The sequence below is a fragment of the Ovis canadensis genome, chromosome 23 (assembly GCF_042477335.2).
Source record: "Ovis canadensis isolate MfBH-ARS-UI-01 breed Bighorn chromosome 23, ARS-UI_OviCan_v2, whole genome shotgun sequence".
NCBI classification, from domain to species: Eukaryota; Metazoa; Chordata; class Mammalia; order Artiodactyla; family Bovidae; genus Ovis; species Ovis canadensis.
In genome coordinates this window covers 46,578,488-46,591,329 of record NC_091267.1, presented here as the reverse complement: position 1 = coordinate 46,591,329, position 12,842 = coordinate 46,578,488, and the positions used below count along the sequence as shown (strand labels likewise).

The window sequence follows — 12,842 nt, the reverse complement described above, 5'->3', positions numbered from 1 at the left end:
CCCCTTTACTGCTAGAATTTTGGCTCACACACTGCTCATTAGCACACTACCAGAAATTAAATACCGGAAGGAAGGGGAGAGAAACACAGAAGGGAAGTTGTTACTTGTACAGAAATGGAATTTTGATTCAAAGCTAAGAGGGGGTAGAGATCTCAATTATTGGCTTAAGAAACAGTTGAGAATCATGTGGATTTTAAGTGTGTATAATTAATTTAATCAAGAGAACACTGGCTTTGTTCAATGATGAATTTCTCTGGTGTTAGAAGCCACATTAAATGAGGAGAAAAGAAGGGTGGAGAGATCACTGTGCAGAAGGAGGTTTTTGAGATCTTACCATTCCACTTTGTGCTAAATGGCTGAAATTTACAGAGTCACTTTAAAAACAGTAACTGACCGTTAAACCTATGTTGCAAGTATCATTACACTTCTGTAAATGATAGGAAACCACAGAGAAAAAGTAGATAATTTAGGGGACTTCCATAGGTGGGCCAGTGGTTAAAAATCCACCTTGCAATGCAGGGGAAGTTGGTCCAATCTCCGGTCGGGGAACTAAGATCCCACATGCCAAGGAGCAACTAAGCCTGTACACTGCAACTACTGAGCCCACGGGCCACGATTAGAGAGTCCACGTGCCACAAGAGAGATCCCGTATGACGCAAGCAAGACCCGAGGCAGCCAAATAAATGAAATATTAAAAAATAATTAAAAAACACTGTGGTTTTTCCAAAAAGCTAAACATCTGACACACACAAAAAAGCAAGTGATTTATCTACTCAGGGATTCTGCCATAGAGGTAGCCCTGTATAACACAGGTGTCTCCAAACTCAGAACTCAAGACCATGTTTAAAGTCTGTTTAACACATGTATGTTCAGCAAAGGCTAATTGATAGAGGTAGAAAGTAGTTCAGCAGTTTTCTGAAACGACGCTATTTAGAAGAATACAGTGACTGCTAACAGGTACATAGTTTCTTTTGGGGTTGATTAAAATATTCTAAAATAGATGGTACTCATGGTTGCACAACTCTGAATATGCTAGAAAGAAAAAGCCACCGGAATGGACAGTTTAACTGGGTGAGTTATATGGTATGTGATCTATATTTCAATAAAGCTGTCAAGAAAAATACATGGCTTTGTTGATTTATTTTCCTGTGGCTCATCCAAGTAATTTCAGATGATTGATGAACTGGAGTTGATTCTGCGATAACTTACATACTTTCAGAACAAGGAAGGGTCGAAAGTGTAAGTTCCTGTATGTCTGGCCAAGGCATGAGAAATTTCCACCACCAATATGGAAACTGGCTTTCGGGGCTTCCCTGGTGACTCAGTGGTAAAGAACCCGCCTGCCAATGCAGGAGACATAAGAGACGCCGGTTCGATCCCTGGGTCAGGAAGATCCCCTGGAGGAGGAAAAGACAACCCACTCCAGTATTCCTGCCTGGGAAATTCCATGGATGGAGGAACCTGGCAAGCTACAGTCCATGGGGTCGCAGAGCTGAACACAACTCAGCAACTAAATAACGACAAATCCTCTCGGGTAAGACATGATCAAGAAAGACCCAGGTATTATTCTTTATTTAGTGATCTATCCTCTGAAATAGTGACTCCCCCTCACTGGGTTAAGGTCTAACTTACAAATTGTGCTGGACTTCTGGCAACCTCAGCCCAGAAAAATAAATCCTGAGTAGTTGAAATAGCTGTTATAAAGACAAAAGAAAGGCTATGACCAACCTAGATAGCATATGAATAAGCAGAGACATTACTTTGCCACCAAAGGTCCATCTAATCAAAGCTATGGTTTTTCTAGTAGTTATGTATGGATGTGAGAGTTGGACTATAAGGAAAGCTGAACACCAAAGAATTGATGCTTTTGAACTGTAGTGTTGAAGACTCTTGAGAGGCCCTTCGACTGCAAGGAGATCCAACCAGTGAATCCTAAAGGAAATCAGTCCTGAATATTCTTTGGAAGGACTGATGCTGAAGCTGAAACTCCAGTGCGTTGGCCACCTGATGGGAAGAACTGACTCACTGGAAAAGACTCTGATGCTGGGAAAGACTGAAAGCAGGAGGAGAAGGGGACGACAGAGGATGAAATGGTTGGATGGCATCATCGACTCGATGGACGTGAGTTTGAGCAAGCTCCAGGAGTTGGTGATGGACAGGGAAGCCTGGCGTGCTGCAGTCCATGGGGTCACAAAGTGTCGGACATAATTGAGCAACTGAACTGAACTGAACTGAGAGACAAAAGTCAATGTACTGAAATCCATGAGCTTTCTTCCACAAAAAAAGACTCAGACCTGCAATCTGAGTTCTTTTTACTTTAAAAACAATTCCAGAAAACATGTATCTCTTTTCCCAACCAGAAAAAATTAGCAGTTGCCTTTTCTAATGAGTTAGATCTTCAGATGAGGTGGCCAAAGCTGATGAGAAGAGCTAACTCATTAGAAAAAACTCTGATGCTGGGAAAGATTGAAGGCAGGAAAAGGAGGCAACAGAAGATGAGATGGTTGGATGGCATCACCGACTCAATTGACATGAGTCTGAGCAAACTCTGGGAGACGGTGAAGGACAGGGAAACCTGGCATGCTGCAGTCAATGGGGTCGCAAAGAGTTGGACAGGACTGACCAACTGAACAACAACAAAACGTTGATAGAGGAAATTTACTGAAGGCAAAGGACTACCAGTGAGAAGAGACTGTTGACAACATAATGGAGAAAGGATAAAACGAGTGTCCTGGTGGTTCAGAAGCAAATAGTCCTACAAGTGGTGACTCTGAGTCATCGAGAAGAAGCTAAATTGTGGTTTCTAAAGCTCTGTTTATCCACCCACAGACTCAGCCAACAGCTGAGTCTTTTCAATGCAGGCCTTGGAAACAAAAGGCCTAGGGCCTCCAAGCTTTTCAGTCACCTACGAAAATGAAACAATGGCTCCAAAACAGAGTCAATGAAAACATCATTCAATATCTACAAAATGCTAACATGTCAATTGCTAGAACTGATATTCACAATATTGCTGACACAATATAATCTGCAGGTCTGATTTTCCCACTATACAAGAACTACTGAATTGCAGAAAAATCATGGGCAAATGTGGAGAAGGAAATGGCAACCGACTCCAGTATTCTTGCCTGGAAAATCCTGTGGACATAGGAGCCTGATTGGCTGTTGTCCATAGGGTCGCATAGAGTCGGACATGACTGAAGCGACTTAGCATGCACGCATGCACTGGAGAAGGAAATGGCAACCCACTCCAGTATTCCTGCCTGGAGAATCCCAGGGACGGAGGAGCCTGCTCGGCTGCCGTCTATGGGGTCGCACAGAGTCGGACACGACTGATGAGACCGAGCAGCAGCAGCAGCATGGGCAAATGTAAATTAAAGGTTTCTGTTGTTTAGTTACTCATTTATGTCTGACTCTTACGACCACAGGGACTGTAGCCCGCCAGGCTCCTCTGTCCATGGGATTTCCCAGGCAAGAATACTGGAGTGGGTTGCCATTTCCTTCTTTAGGGTATCTTCCCAACCCAGGGATCGAACCTGTGTCTCCTACACTGGCAAGTGGATTCTTTACCACTGAGCCACCAGAGAAGTCTAATATAAAGATTATTCGTTGCTAAATAATTTTAAAAGCAATATTGTAAAAACCCTTCCAAAAATGTACAATAAAAGTGGTTGTGGGATCTTAGTTCCCCAACCAGGGACTGAACCTGGATGGGCCCCAGGCAGTGAAAGTACTGAGTCCTAACCACAGGACTTACCAGAGAATTCTCAAAAGTTGCTATTTTTTTTTAAAAGATTCTTTATTTATTTATTTATTTTTGATGTGGACCATTTTTGGGAAGTTTTTATTGAATTTGTTACAATACTGCTTCTGTCTTATGTCTTATATTTTTGGCCAAGAAGCACGTGGAATCTTATAGCTCCTCAACCAGGGATCAAGTCCACACACCCTGTGTTGGAAGAGGAAGTCTTAACCACTAGAGCACCAGGGACGTCCTGTATTTTTATCGTGGGCTGTGGGCACCTTCTGGCACTAGTGGTAAAGCTGCCAGTGCAGGAGACGTAAGAGACACAGGTTTGATCCCTGAGTTGGGAAAAATCCCCTGGAGAAGGAAATGGCAATCCACTCCAGAATTCTTGCCTGGAAAATCCCATGAACAGAGGAGCCTGGTGGGCTACAGTCTATGGGGTCGTAAAAGAGTCACACGACTGAGCGACTAAACGACATATTAGCTGGGGCTGGTACACAGTTGGTCAGCCAGCCTGCGACTCTCCCCCGCTGCCCCTCAAATCTTCTCTCTTTGCCTTTTAGAACTCCTCTACTTTCTAAAATAATCAACCGCCTTCCTCCTTCATCTAGCACCAAGCTTCCTGTCTCCCTGGGTGGGGTGTGGGGGAGGGGAGTGTGGAGAGGGGGTGCTGAACCTGCTCCCAGAGCAACCCTAGGATGGGGAATGGTGTTGGACCCTCCTCACCTGGCTTCCAGACAGCCCTTCTCAGCAGGTGTACACATCTCTGCTGCTTCAAGACTCAGGCCATCCCACCTTCTCATCCTCTGCCTCACCTCAAGGTAGCTGTGGCCTCTGGATCGTTTTTCCTTCTTCACTGAAAATGTTGGCACCTTCACTTCTTCCCACCCCAAATTCTGAGCTCATCCTGGCCTTCGATCAGTGTCTCTGCTCTCCCGCCTCTGAGAACTCCAGCACTCAGCTCGACCATCCTCTCCACACAGAAGCGTTCTCAGCACTCCCTGCTGCCATCTTAAAACACTTCTGTACTGAGATACTTGGGTCAGTCAGTAAAAAAATCTGCCTGCAATGCAAGAGACCCGGGTTTGATCCTGGGTGGGCAATATTCCCTAGAGAAGGAAATGGCAACCCACTCCAGTATTATTGCCTGGAAAATCCCGTGGACAGAGGAGCCTGGTAGGCTACAGTCTGTGGGGTCACAAGAGTCAGACATGACTTATTTTAGTTTTAGAACTAATACTTTACATACTGGGCTGGCCAAAAAGTTCATTCAAGTTTTTCCACAACTATGATGAAAAACCCAAATGAACTTTTTGGCCAACCCAATACCATAAAATTCATCTTTTTAGAGGGGGATTCAGGGGAGAATCGATACATGTATATGTATGGCTGAGTCCCTTCACCATTCACCTGAAACTATTACAACATTGTTAACTGGCTGCACCCCAATACAAAATAGAAAATTCAAAAGAAAAAACCAAATAGACTGCCAACCCCCCACCAAAACCCATCTTTTTAAAGCATATAATTCAGTGGTTTTTATTTTAATCTCAAGGTTTTACAACCATCACCTTATCCCAGAATATTTTCATCAACTAGGAGAAACCTCATACCTATTAACAATCTCTCTCCATTACCCCCTTCTCCCCCAGGTCCTGGCAACCACTAATCTATTTTCTGTCTCTATGGATTTGCCTATTCTGGACACTTCATATAAATGGGGTGGGGGTGGGGCTTCCCTAGTGGCTCAGTCGGTAAAGAATCTGCCTGCAATGCAGGAGTCACGAGGTTCGAACCCTGGGTCATGAAGATCCCCTGGAGAAAGGAATGGCAACCCACTCCAGTATTCTTGCCTGGAGAATTCCGTGCACAGAGAAGCGTGGTGGGCTACAGTCCATGGGGTTGCAAAAGAGTCGGACACGACTGAGTGACTAACACCATATAAATGGGACCCTGTAACATGGAACCTTTTGTGTCTGGCCTTTTTCACTTAACATAATGTTTTCAAGGTCCATCCCCATTGCTGCGTGTATGAGAGAGTCATTCCTTTGGCTGGCTGAATGATCCATCATATGGATACACCATGTTATGGTCTGAATCTTTGTGTCCTCTCCTCTCCGAGTTCACATATTGAAGTCCTAACCCCACAGTGTGATGTCTGGAGGTAATTAGGTTTAGATTAGGCCGTGAGGGTGGAGCCCCCATGGTGGGGTTAGTGCCTTTACAAAGAAAGACATTGGAGCTCACTCTCTCATTCATCTGAGGATACATTCAGAAAGTAGCTGCTTGCAAGGCAGGAAGTAGGCTCTCACCAGAAACTAAAACTGTCAGCAGCTTAGTCTTGGGCTTCCAAGTCTCTACCACCATGAGATATAAATTCCTGACATATGTTTCCATTTCTCCTGCATATACATATAGAAGCAGAATTGTTGGGTCATATGGCAACTCTATGGTTAATTTTTTTGAAGGATGACCAGATTGTTCTCTATTATTGCTGTATCATTTTACATTCCTACAAGTAATGTAGGAGGGTTCCAATTTCTCCACGTTCTTTTGTTGTTGTCGTTTTCAATGTCTCCACATTCTTCTTTTTGTTGTTGTTTTCAATCGCTCCAGATTCTTGCCAATGTTTGTCACTGTCTGTCTTGTTGACTGTAATCATCCTAAAAGGTGTGACTGTGGTGTCTCACTGCAGTTTTGCTTTGCATTTCCTGATGGCTGCTGCTGCTGCTGCTGCTAAGTCGCTTCAGTTGTGTTCGACTCTGTGCGACCCCATAGACAGCAGCCCACCAGGCTCCTCCGTCCCTGGGATTCTCCAGGCAAGAACACTGGAGTGGGTTGCCATGTCCTTCTCCAATGCATGAAAGTGAACAGTGAAAGGCTACTGATGTCAAATATCGTTTCAGTGGCTTATTGGCCATTTGTATATCTCCTTGGGAGAAGCTTCTATTGAGATCCTTTGCCCATTTCAAAACTGGGTTGTCTGTTTACTGTTGAAATGTCTATTATCATTTAGAGATGATCAGGATTTCCCTGGCAGTCCATGCTTTCACTGAGGGCTCGGGTTCAATCCTTGCTGGTAAAGAATCCACCTGCAATGCAGGAGACACCGGTTCCTGGGTTGGGAAGATCCACTGGAGAAGGCATAGGCTACCTACTCCAGTATTCTTGGGCTTTCCTGATGGCTCAGAGGGTAAAGAATCTGCCTGCAATGCAGGAGACCTGGGTTCAATCCCTGGGTTGGAAAGATCCCCTGGAGAAGCGAACAGCTACTCACTCCAGGATTCTGGCCTGGAGAATTCCATGGACTGTATGGCCCATGAGGTTGCAAAGAGTTGGACATAACTGAACGAACTACTTTCACTTTCAGCGGAACTGAGATCCTCCAAGCTGTGTGGTGCAACCAAAAATAATAATAATAAAAAATAAAGATGCTCAAGTCTCTACCATTTTAAAGCAAACAAACCCTTGGCCAAGTCTGGATTCCCACCGCAGTCACTGTTTCCAATTTTTTGAAAGAGTTCTCTCCATTTGTGGTTTCCACCCACTCTCTTTTTAAGCTATTACAGTCTGGCTTCTGAACATGATACTGCATTGAAACTGTTCTCAACAAGGTCACCAGAGCCTGCTCTGTTACTAAGTTCAATGGGCACTTTTCGATTCTTAGCTTGTTTGATTTCTCTGAGGTATTTAATTCTGCATCCCTCTCCACCTTTATTGAAAGGCTAGAGATTCTTGGCTTAATGGCTGCACATGCTTCTGATTTTTCTCATACATTTCTGTCTGCAGTCCCCCACCCTCATCCCGTTTTCTCAATGGGTTTCTCTCATTCTGCTCATTCTTAAGTCCTGAGGTTCTTTAAGAATTTGTTCTCAGTCCTCTAATTTATTACCTTTACATGATCTCACTGGGCAGCCACATTCATTCCCATGGGTTCAATGAGCATTTAACACTGCTCACTCTTAAATGTCATCTCTGTTTCCCGCCTAGACTACCCTCCTGGGCTCCCAGTTTGCACATCTGTCTAACCAACATCTCTACCTGGACTCACCTCCATCCTGAAACTTTACGTGTCCCATACCAAACATTTTATCTTTATCTCTCTGCCCTTCCCTAACCCAGTGAATAACATCAATCACTGAATTCTGCTGTTTAAGTCACTCAATGTTTGTCTGTTTTTTCCCATTCTCAAAATCTGTCCCCTAGTCTGGTACCGTTTAACAAGATGTCCCCAACACAGTCTTGGCTGGTCTCCCAGCTCGGTTCTATTTTCTCAACTGTTGTTTAGTCCCTAAGTCATTTCCTACTCTTTTGTGATCCCATGGACCATAGCCAGTCAGGCTCCTGTATCCATGGGATTTCCCAGGCAAGGATACTGGAGTGCGTTGCCATTTCCTTCTCCAGGGTTATCTTCCCTACACAGGGGACAAACCAGTGTCTCTTGCATTGCAGGCGGATTCTCGACTACTGAGCCACCTGGGAAGCCCAAGCCCAGATTGTAGCCTGAGATCTTTCTGACACGCATATCTCACCGTGTCATTCCTCTGCTTAAATAAGCTATTGTAAGAACTGGGATCACACTTGCTATGGAGCCAGACTCACTAGGGTTTCAGTCTGAACACCACTCGCTCACTGGCTGCACGGTTGTGGGAAGAGTTACTTAACCTTTCCATGTTTTACTTTTCTTCCTTAGAAAAGGTGGTGGTGGTGATGGTGATGGGGGGTGGGGGCAAAGTACCATCTCGCGGTTCCTAGGGAAGATTCAGAACTTGAACCGCAGAGCCCCTGGATCAGAGTCGGGCACGTTTTATGTGCTCAGTACATTTTAACTAATATATTTTAGAAAACATCTTCAATAGAGGCAAGTCAATGAACCTCATTTTCCCGAAATGAACCCGAAAATGCGGGGGTTAAATAAATGACTTTAATAAACTCTTTGGTAATCAATTGCAGCTCGCTCTGCGCTGGTCCCTCAGCTCCAGTGTCGAAAAAGTATTCCGGGAGGAAGCAGCAGTGGGGCGGCTGGCGTTCGGGAACACAAACGCAGGAATCGGTGCCGCAGCCCGGGTCCCCGCGAGGAGCGCAGACCCAGGGCTCCTTCCCCGCCCCCGCCCGCCCGTTACCCCGGCGACAGTCCCCGCCGCCCGGCGCCCCGCCGCCCGGCTCACTGCACCTGCAGCCAGTAGTGCGCAAAGCCTTTCCCGCAGAGCCCGCGCCCCCAGATCACAAATCACAGGGGCAGCCCTGCCCGGCCGCTCCCTCCCGGTCCCCGCACCCCACCTCGGGGCGGCTCCCACCCCATCCTGCGGGCCCGCCGCAGCTCCGGGCGGACGGAGGCTGCCAGCCCGGCCGCTGCAGGTCGGCCGCCCGCCCGGCGCGCCCTCCGGCAGGCGCGGCGCTCACCTTGAACGACATCTTGCACATGTCCGCGGCCGCCCCGCCGGGCCCCGCGCGCTTCCGGCCTGGACGCCTGCACGGCCCTGCCTCCCTCGCTCTCCCGCCGCCTTCCGCAGAGGGGCGGCCTCCGCGGCGCCGCGCGCTCCCGCCGCCGCAGACCGGGCCGGGCCGGGTGCGGGAGGAGGGGGATGGGAAGGGAAGGAGGAGGGGTGGGAGGAGGGACGGAGGAGGGAGAGGAGGGGGCGGAGGAGGGGAGGGAAGGGGCACCCCCTCAGACGACCCTCTCCCATCCCCCTACCCTCCCATCCCCACCCCACCCGCACCCCCGTACCTGCCACACAAACACTTCCAACTCCGCTCGCTCTGTGCACACACTACACACACAAGCGAGGTTCATGCACGCACCGCTGCACACTCACAACCTCACATCACTCTGCACACATCCAGACTCACTCTCTCACTCCAAACTGAACACCCAACTCTGTGCACACTCTCCAGCCTCCACACACACACAACCCTAGCCACGTGTTCAACCCTAGCTGGAAACCCAGCTCTGCTTTTAACCTACTTAATCCACGACAAAGCTGGTTTAAGCTAACGGTGCCGTTCATACACAAGAGAAAAAAGCATATCAATGTTTCCAAAGTTGTATAAGAAATTTTCTGTTGTAGTTCAATGTGCTGACATCCTTATACGTCCTACGTTATGAAAATGTTTCGTATGCACTAAAAATCTAATAATTTAAAATTTTGGTTCAGGAGGAAAAAAACACACACCCACACCCCTCACATACATACCCTCTCTCCCATGCACATACTCCATGCACATCCACATTTCTGTCTCACACACACACACCCTCTGCACACACTGCAGTCTCTACACAACCTCTACATCACACACACACAGGTTCACAATCAATACATAGATCCACACACATCCATGTATACACACTACACACACATCCACACACAAATACACACACACACACACACAAAGCCTCCAGTAGGGCACAGTCTGCAGCAGATGATTCTCAACCTTCATTACAGCACAAATATGATGATGATGGAAATGAAACGTGAGAAAAAAACTTCACCCATCATCTCACAACTCTTTCAAATGGCTATTTTCTGTCCTTCTAGGTTTTCTTTTTCTTCTTTTTCTTTTCTAATAATCTGAGTTTTGTTCCTCTTGCAGAAAAGAGATGGGAAAAAAGCCTTTTGATTGAATGAGTGATGAATGGTATTTTCCTTTCTGATGGGGAAGGGCACAATTTGAAATATACACATATTCCTCCACTTTTTTATCACACAGTCAGCTCCTCCTCTTGACCTTTCCTGCACACCCACAGTATGTATGGCAGGCATTGTCCACTCCCTCATACAAACTGCTGGCTTATTGCCCAGGACTGATTTGAGGGAAATAAAAGTGGGAGAGTCATATTTCTTAAAAATTAAAAATATATTATTTTTAAAGTATAAAAAGCAGTAATAGCCTTTCTAGAAAATCTGAATGCTAAAGTAAAAATGGACATCTCACACCCTCCTACTACAGGAATCCCCTCATTCTCCCTGTTATCTCTGTTTGAGCCTCTTCCTTTTCCTCAAATAAATTTGTAATGAATTTTTAATTTAAAAGTTAAAAAATATAGCTTCAAGCTCAAGATCATAAAAGACATAAAATGTTTATCTTGTATACATATGGTGGATAAATTGTATTGCTTTGTGTTTAAAACAATTTTAAGAAACAGTGTTCCATAATTTGATAGGAACTTCTAATTTTTTAAATCAAGAAAGAGGGACTTTCCTGGTGGTCCTGTGGTTAAGACTCTGCACTTCCACTGCAGGGGTCCTGGGTTTAATCCCTAGTCGGAGAACTAAGATCTGGCATGCCATGTGGTATGGCCAAGAATAATGAAATTTAAAAAAATTAAGAAAGACTTAAAACTTTTACCCTGCATTTGGTCTCTATGGATGAGATGGTTTTGAAGTTGATGAGATAGTTTTGACATGACATTACTATATAAGATCAAGCATCAGAAGTTTTGATAAAAAGAGAGAATGAAAAGAAGTAATATTTTGAGTGTTGTAGAGTACTTTGAGTGCTAAGGTGCTTCCTTTGTAAGAATGCTATGAGATGGGTGTTATGCCCATTCCATAGTTGGAAAAACTAAGGTTCTGAAAGATGAAGTCATCTGCTTATGAGCGATCAGACTAGAACTTGAAGTCTTTCAGACTCCAAAACCTGTTTCCTTTCCACAACTGCACTTGCCATTCAGAGTTGTTTTGAGCATCATCTCTGGCCAGGCTGCTGATGGAATTCTTATCAAAGTCACAGGAAAGAATGTGCCTATACACCCTCTGGCACGCCTGGCTCAGTTCATCCTCATGAAGAAGCCCCCAAACAGAGCAAAACTCTCCTACTCACGGCCAGGCACCTCCTTCTAAAACAGCTTGCTCCAGGGACCCGCCAGCCCTCACACAGGAACTTGAACCCCTGTGGCCCCATCCCCATATTCAAAAACTTTCTCTTACTCCAACAGAAGGGCTCCACACTTGTCAGAGGATTTGCCGTGTTACCACCCTCCCTCCCATCCCCATAGCTCTCTTATGTCTCCCCTCTTGGTCTGCCCTAACCCCAGTCCTGACCCAGCAGAGTTGCTCCCAGGTCAAGCCCTTTCCTGAACTCTGCCCCTCAGCCATCCCTCTCCCAGCTTTGCTGAGTTCCTTCCTTAAGCCCACTCTGCACCATATCCCTTAGCTTGTGATCTGTATTTCTCTAGACCTTGCTTCTACTTCTGACTCCTCCAGCGGAGTTACAAATCTTCAAAGCCAAACTCTTAGTCTTATGTCTTTTTTCTTCTTGAAGGGCTAGTTGCAGCTGGAGATACAGTAGGTGGTCAAAATGTATTAATCATTGATTGAATAGATTGATTGAATAGATTCAGGAATTGTGTTCTTTATATCTATACTGTTAGAAAACCCACCACTCCTCCACAGACACCCACAACACAGAAGCATAGACATCTGTGTTCATCTCAAATGAGGCCATATTTGTTATCATTGCGGTTTACACAAGCACAGACTGTAATGTGTTTGTTCCCGATTTTGCACTGTCCCAGTTTATGCTGTAGCAGGACTTGCTGTAGACAGTACTGTGAAGTGGGTCAGACTGGTTTACTGAGCCTTCTCCCTCTTTTTGTAATGTATGTTAGGCTGGTTAATGTCAACTGGTAAGGCATTGTGGCTATTTTATCATCTAGTGACTTTCCTGTTGAGTGTTAATTTTAAAAAGTAATATATCTTAATGCTCAACAAGAAAGGCCCTATATGACAAAATAGACAGAATAACTTACCAGTTGACATTTACCAGCCTCCGTCATTGGACTCCCCCAGTGCCGGCATGGTGGGCTTGTGAGTGATGTAGCCATGCTGGGAGGGATGAAGTTCAGTGAATTGGCCCTAGAGCAGGGGCTCCCACTTACCAAGCCTGATCTAGCTACTCTGGCCACTACATGACCAATAACAGGCCTCAATATTAAGTGACCAATATGCCATCATCCCTGGAGGAGGTCACCTGGTCATTTGGTGGCATACTGACTATATTGGATACATTTCATCCTAGAAAACCAATGATTTCTTTTGCCAGGAATAGACACATTCCAGGTGTGGGTTTGCCATTCCTGTCTGTGGGGCGTCAGCCA

The 12,842-nt window shown here is 45.7% G+C and overlaps 1 protein-coding gene across 6 annotated transcripts in view; it reads right to left on the bottom strand.

Moving 5' to 3' along the window:
* ANKRD29 (ankyrin repeat domain 29) overlaps positions 1-9,677 on the bottom strand; it is a 53,687-nt gene extending 44,010 nt beyond the window's left edge. For 2 of the 6 annotated variants that reach the window (XM_069569306.1, XM_069569311.1), the window contains exon 1: positions 9,149-9,593. In XM_069569306.1, coding sequence (XP_069425407.1) covers positions 9,149-9,169 — 21 coding nt within the window. In that variant the 5' untranslated portion in view covers positions 9,170-9,593. Of the gene's footprint in view, positions 1-9,148 lie in introns of all 6 variants that reach the window. The other 4 variants (XM_069569308.1, XM_069569312.1, XM_069569309.1 and 1 more) reach the window with 4 other exon arrangements.
* Between the last annotated feature and the right edge of the window lie 3,165 nt (positions 9,678-12,842).